The sequence below is a fragment of the Lolium perenne genome, chromosome 3 (assembly GCF_019359855.2).
Source record: "Lolium perenne isolate Kyuss_39 chromosome 3, Kyuss_2.0, whole genome shotgun sequence".
NCBI classification, from domain to species: Eukaryota; Viridiplantae; Streptophyta; class Magnoliopsida; order Poales; family Poaceae; genus Lolium; species Lolium perenne.
Genome location: NC_067246.2, coordinates 43,132,512 through 43,138,960, shown reverse-complemented (window position 1 = coordinate 43,138,960; position 6,449 = coordinate 43,132,512). Strand labels below are relative to the sequence as shown.

Sequence of the window (6,449 nt, the reverse complement as noted above, 5' to 3'; positions counted from 1 at the left end):
CATTCAACCTGCTAATTTCTCTTATGATGCCCAAATTAATGATCTTTGGATCCCAAACAAACGCTCTTGGAACAATCATCTTATCGATACTCTTTTCCTTGAACCGTTGGCCAACAAAATAAAAAACACTCCTATCATTTGTTCCCAAGATGAAGATATTCTCTGTTGGAAACTCGCACCTACAGGAAAATGCAATACTAAAAGTGCTTATAAAGCTTGTCTTCAGAATATGCAGGACAATGGAGAGCCAACTCCAAGACAGGTAAATCCAACCACCATACAACTTTTAAAACAGATTTGTAAAAGCAAGCAGATCATTCCAAGAATTCAGACTTTTGGATAGAGAATTCTCAGGAGATCCATTCCAGCGGGTACAAAGGCAGGTAAATATTCTAAACACATTAGCAAGTTTTGTTGCAGGTGTGGCATGGAAGAAACAGATTACCATCTATTCTTCACTTGCAATTTTGCAAGAGCTGCTTGGTTTATCCAGCATTGCTACATAAGAGTAGATCTTATTGTCTTAAATACAAACTCTATCGATGATGCTATCTCAAATCTTCTTATTATGGATCACCCTCAAGGAAATCTTCCATATATTCTAACCTTCATGTGGTGCCTTTGGAAATCAAGAAATGATGCATTATTTAAAAAAAATCCAAGGTCACCCTGGTCAAATCTATCATATGGCTAACCCTTTAACTTTGAATCTAGAGTTAAGCAACGATTTACAGGTTAACAAAGTTAACAAACATGCTAGGGCTGTGGAATCGGACACGCAAGTTAAAGGGAAGGAACTCGATCAATTGCAACACACACAAAAAAGGCATGGAGGTACCATCGAGACTTTATCCTCTCTCACATGAACTCTAATATTCTCGGTTGCAGCCTTTAAAGAAAACAAGAAAACATGAATGCCTTCACCATTATGTGCTGGGATTGGAACTCACTGTCAAATCAACGAACACGATGAAAGAGGTGGACTTATGATTCAAGCCACCATTCCTTTGCCTAATTTAGTTCTTCAGGTAGAGTCTCAAGCCCTCCTGCTGGCGGCGTGGCTTCAGCTCTGAACCTGGAAGGATGTTCCTTCTTGACAGATAATAAAAGTTTGGCTTCGACAACTTCAACAGGAGGTCCTTCTCTTCATCAGGTCCCCCGGGAAATCAGACGGCAAGTGGCAGCTTTCAAAGCGTTGCACTCTCAAGCTTCTATCTTCCATATTGGCATAAATCTAAACAACATTGCTCACAAGGCTCTTAGACTTTCCATGTCTAAGCCTATTCTTAGTTGCTCCTCTACAACTCATAGTCATGTAAATTGTCCTTATCTTTCTGCAGTTTCTCAGATAAACTTACAAGATCTCATAATTCATGTTGTAAACTGCCTATGAGTTGAATGAAATTGGCGCCTCTAGTGCCCCTCTTTATTCAAAAAAAAAACATGAGGGCCCCACAGAATCTAGGCTGGTCGGATTTGTCTATCCTGAAAGGTACTAGTTGGGTTAGCCTAGCCTAACGGTATAATATTTTTGTAAAAAATCAAAATCACGTAATATTTGTAAAATTAAAGAAAAATAAATAATATTTAAAATTTCAATTAAAGCACCAGGTGATTCTCAAAGACAAAATACTTCAGCCTTGAGAGTTTCCAGGCTTTGGTTGTGTGGGGGGCTTTAACACACGTGTGATCGGAGTCGACAAAGTGAAAGTCTCATCACACGATTCAAAGTGGAATCTCGTGTCACCATTATCGCGGGTCATGCATACGTACAAAATTTAGTCTATGAGAAAAAAAATGCATACGTAGTCAAGAAGTACAATTAATTAAGTTAATGGAAACACGTGATCTCTATTCTCAAACGCTGATTGCCTAATGTGAATAGGGCGATAATCCTAAAATTTCGTTTTTTAAGTGCCTCTTCTGATTCATCACAACACCGCATGCATGGAACTTCGCGGCATCCAAATCCTCTTAATCAGCAGTAAATGACACACGTTTACCAGCAACTCGGCTCTGATCACACGTGTATTTAAACCACCCTTGACCTCCTCAAAACCCCACGCAACCAAAGCCTGAAATCTCTCAAGTCTGAACCCAGCCATGGCAACGGTGACGAAGCTCTCAACTTTATCTTCTCTGATCTATTCATGGGTTCTGTTGCTCCCATCATACCTGACCAGATAGCTTTGGATCTTCGCAGGAGGGAGCCGAGAACAGGCGGTTCAGCCTCCAGGTCGACATGCAGTGCCGGTGCATGGGGTGCGTCAGCAAGGTTGAGAAGGCGATGGCCTCGATCGGGAGCTTCAGGGGTACACAGAGCCTCCCAGACCCCTCTTTGTTCATTCTGAGAATATTTTGATCAGCTGTGTTCTTGGTCGTTTTGCCTGAATTTTGGTTCGACAGGAGTCGAGACATCGGTGGGAGATGTCGACACTGGGGTTGTGGCTTTGGCAGGGAAGGTGAACCCCGCAGAGGTTTCCCAGTGGCTGAGGAGGAGGACAAGGAAAGATGTCAAGATTTTCTGCCCTGATCCACCAGTTGAAAATCATAAACAGGTATGTATCCCTCCTCTACTAAGTCTGAATGAAGGGCACTACTGTGATGTTGATTTTACAAATGACTGGAAAATGGCAAGAAGGATCATGCGTGATGTGTGCTTAGCAGATTGATACTAGTACACAGATCAAAGTGCATGAAGTAATAGTCTTAGAACTAAAAAAACATGTAAGAACTAATAAATCTACATGTCAAAAACTGAATTTGAACGGCTGACAGTTTTTTAACAGTTCAGGGAGTGACTGGTTTCATATTTCCACAGTGATCAATGTGTATTGTCTGCTTGCTAGAAGGATAGAACAAAGATCAAACTGTATTAAACAGAGGATAATGAAAATGTATTGGGACAAAAACCATGTAAAAAACAAACAAATCTGCAGGTCCAACCAGTGAACTTGAATGGCTGGCAGTTTTAAACTGTTGAGGGAGTGTCTAGGTTCCTATTTCCACAGTGATCATGTGTACTGTGTGCTTGCTACACAAATAGAATAAATATCAAACTGTATGAAACAGAACATGATGACAAGGTATTGGAAAAAAAAAACATGTAAAAAACGGAACATGACGAAAAAGTCATATTTCCACAGCTCTAATTAAACCACTATCTGCTTGCAGAAAATGATATTAGTTTTGGGAAGCAGTTCAAGAATGGGGCACACTGCACCTTCAGCTCCACCATTACCAGATAACCTGTCCTGTGCTGTAGCACCATCAGGAGTTTGGTCTGACCATGAGGATGTGCATCTGATTGAAGAGAAGATCAGGGATCTCGAGAAGGCCAGGGATACGCTGAAAATCAAGAACCTGAAGAATGAGCTGAGTGTGGCCAAGTATGAGCTGAGACAGTCCAGGGAAGTGATGAGCAGTAGCAAGAAGACTCTGCTAGATAGTGCTTTGAGTCAGCTCAAAGCGTACGAGAAACTTGAATCACTCGGTTGCTCGCTATTTGACTGAGCCTATCCAGTTCATGGTTCCGGTGTAAATTTGTATGCCACTATAGCAGCGAGCCAGTGACACTGCTTGATCATTTGGTATATTTGTCACTGCATATCATCTACACTTAACCAAAAATCAGATTCATGGTTTTGTTCTGTTTACATAGAAGCTAAATAAATCCAGTCGTGACCTTGCAACACATCAGCAGAATACACTTAAATAACTGAAGTAGAGTTGCTTGAGGCAAGATCATCAGAAGTAGAAGTAGAGTTGCGGGACGCACTGAACACTGATGCTGCTATCTGTCGGTCCGTCAGACATGGCTGCGGTGGTCCCCGTCGTCGTCGACGCGGAGGTTGACGCCGTGGTCGCGGAGCGCGTTGAGGATGGCCCAGACCTTGGTGCGGTTCTTGAAGCCCTTCTTCTGGACCTCCTTGTCGGCGGCGGCGTGGATGGGCTCGCTGGCCAGGCCGTCGACCCGGAGGCGCATGGCGAGCACCTCGCCGACGGCGGCCGCCGCCTTGGCGTTGCAGGCGCGGCCGCACTCCAGCCCGTCCCGGAGGGGCTTCTCGACGGAGGAGGCGGTGACCACCACGCGGCCGCTCTGGCGGTCCACCACGTTGGCCGTCACGTACTTGAGCGAGATGAAGAGGCGCAGCACGTACCGCTTGGCCTGCGCCATGGATCCGCTTGGCCTTGGTGGCGTTTCGGCGAGCAGCTTGGGGGCGCCGGGCGGAAGAAGGAGGACGGCGATGCTAGGCGGGGAGGAGCGCCGGAGGGAAGGTCGGCGCTGGAGAGGAAAGGCACGCGCAGGCAGCACCAGTGTCGCCGGTGGCGGATCTTGCGGCTGTGCAGGCGTGAATGGGAGAGGAAGGGTAAGACGAGAGCTGTCGCGGCGCCCTTGTTGCGCCGGCCAGAACAGAGTACAGAATACAAAGCAGAGCAAGGCCTACTCCAACCGATCAAAAAAGAAACTCGATCTGCTCTGCCATCAACGGTTGACACGCAGACAGCAACGTGGTTAGGGCATCTCCACCGGGCGACGCATTTCGGACGGCTAAAATGTTCTCGTGCGTCCGTTTTGATCGGTCCGCGGACGTGAAAATCATCATGCGTCTGTTTGCGTTGGAGGTGGTTCTAGCGGGTGAACGCATTTTCAAGGCGTGCCAGTTTAGGTTCGGAAAATTCAGAAAACGGGTTCTAACCTCAAATTTGCACGAAATTATAGTCTAAAATTGGCTGAAATTAAGGTCTGAAATAAGTTCATCACACTTTGCACATGATACGACGCAAAATGGAGTTCAAAAGGGCACAATGAGGCCAGAACATCATATGAAGTCCAAAAGGAGGCCATCGTGCTAGACAAGTGCGAATTTCGGCGTGCCTCTTCATGAACCAGGCCCTGGTGTCATCGTCGACGCTTCTCAAGTCGGCTAGCATGATCATTGTGTCCTCTACACGGGTCTTGGCCTCGGCGAATAATACGTTGCAAACCTGTCTATAATTTTTGATGCTCCATGCTTGTTTTACACCAATTGCTATATGTTTTGTTTACGCTTCATGACACTTTTATGCATTTTTCGGAACTAACCTATTAACAAGATGTCACAGTGCCAGTTTCCTCTACTGTTTTGTATTTCAGAAAATGTGTACAGGAAATATTCTCAGAATTGGACGAAACAAAAGCCGAAGATCTTATTTTTTTCGTAACGAAGACGAGTTCGGAGGAGAGATGAAGAGGGGCCACAGGGCGGCCAGACCATGCCTTGGCGCAGAACAAGCCCTGACCGCACCAAGGGGTGGTGTGGGCCCCCTGGCCTCCGCCGGCTTCGCACTTCCGCATATAACAAGCCTATGTCCACGAAAAGTTCGGTAGCTCCGCAACCAAAGATAAGATTCGGTAGCTATGAGGTCTATCTATCTCTCCATGTACGATCTTTCTGTGATCATGAGTGAATGGTTCGTAGCGGACAAGAGGGGGTGAATGGACGCTATGCAAATTTTAAGCCTTTTTCAGTTTTGGCGGTGCGGAAGGTAAAGGTGATTGCTTTAGTGGTGGCGGTGTTCCTAGTATAATCCTAGGCAAGTGCAACAAGTAAAGAAACAAGCATGATAGTAAGAGTAAGGAGCGGGACAACCGGATGGCGCGGAGACGATGCCAGGTTTGTTTCCCGCAGTTTCTCTCACAAAAGAGAGTACGTCTGCGTTGAGGAGGTGCTAGCCTCACACAAGAGACTAGGCGGCCACACCACGAAGGAAGACCTCACCTTCTTCCTCGAGAGAGCTCCACAAAGGTGCTCCCCCTTCTCCACTATGGCACTGGTCGAGGCGGTGATTCCTTCACAAGGTTGGGGCGAGCTCCACAACACTAGGAGGCTCCCAACAACCTATGGGGCTAGCACAACACCAATCTAGCCTCCATAGGTGCACTTATTCCAAGATCCCACCATAGGAACCCTAACTCCAAGATCCACTAAGGACTAGTATGATTTGGTCTCCTCCACCACTCCTCAAAATTTGGGCAAGATTGGTTGGATGGTTGGGGAGATCCTCAAGGATTAAGCTCAACAACAATGGATGAGAGAGAGAGAAGAGATAAAATCGTGTTGGGGAAGAAGGTCCCTTTAAATAGGCCCCCCGAAATCCAACCGTTTTCTACAATTTTTGCCTAAGCGGTACTACCGCTTTGGGAAGCGGTACTACCGCTCTGGATTCGAAATCCCACAGAACTTATCCACGTGGACACATAGCGGTACTACCGCTCGCGGTACCGCTCGAGGTACCGCAATGGTCTCCAGAGCTTACTGGATCCCAAGCGGTACCGAAGCGGTACCAGAGCGGTACGGTCATAACTTCCGTTAAGATACTTAAGCGGTACCTTGGGCGGTACTACCGCTCACAGTACCGCTCAAGGTACCGTAACTTGTTCTGTGGGTCAATTCCAGTGTAGAATA

The 6,449-nt window shown here is 46.3% G+C and overlaps 2 protein-coding genes across 3 annotated transcripts; one reads left to right on the top strand and one right to left on the bottom strand.

Annotated features, from left to right (window-relative positions):
- The first annotated feature begins 2,069 nt into the window (after positions 1-2,069).
- LOC127341448 (uncharacterized) lies at positions 2,070-3,531 on the top strand. The gene is made up of 4 exons (XM_051367303.1): positions 2,070-2,112; positions 2,204-2,312; positions 2,407-2,558; positions 3,175-3,531. Exons 1-4 carry the CDS (start codon positions 2,104-2,106, stop codon positions 3,511-3,513), a joined length of 609 nt encoding a protein of 202 aa, XP_051223263.1. The 5' UTR covers positions 2,070-2,103; the 3' UTR covers positions 3,514-3,531.
- On the bottom strand, positions 2,307-4,453 carry LOC127341449 (uncharacterized). Of its 2 annotated transcripts, none has more exons than XM_051367304.2 (2): positions 3,779-4,453; positions 2,307-2,489 (listed from the first exon to the last, which is right to left on the bottom strand). In XM_051367304.2, the coding sequence occupies exon 1, from the start codon at positions 4,175-4,177 to the stop codon at positions 3,809-3,811; it is 369 nt and encodes a 122-aa protein (XP_051223264.1). In that variant the 5' UTR covers positions 4,178-4,453; the 3' UTR covers positions 2,307-2,489; positions 3,779-3,808. The 2 variants fall into 2 exon arrangements, with proteins under 2 accessions (XP_051223264.1, XP_071683999.1); XM_071827898.1 differs by lacking the exon at positions 2,307-2,489 and adding an exon at positions 3,210-3,348.
- Positions 4,454-6,449: the final 1,996 nt, after the last annotated feature.

Coding starts and splice junctions, on each gene's coding strand:
- LOC127341449 (XM_051367304.2), bottom strand. CDS start 4,177: ATGGCGCAGGCCAAGCGGTACGTGCTGCGCCTCTTCATCTCGCTCAAG.
- LOC127341448 (XM_051367303.1), top strand. Junction 2,313..2,406: donor CTCGATCGGGAGCTTCAGGG/GTACACAGAGCC, acceptor TTGGTTCGACAG/GAGTCGAGACATCGGTGGGA. Junction 2,559..3,174: donor CAGTTGAAAATCATAAACAG/GTATGTATCCCT, acceptor ATCTGCTTGCAG/AAAATGATATTAGTTTTGGG.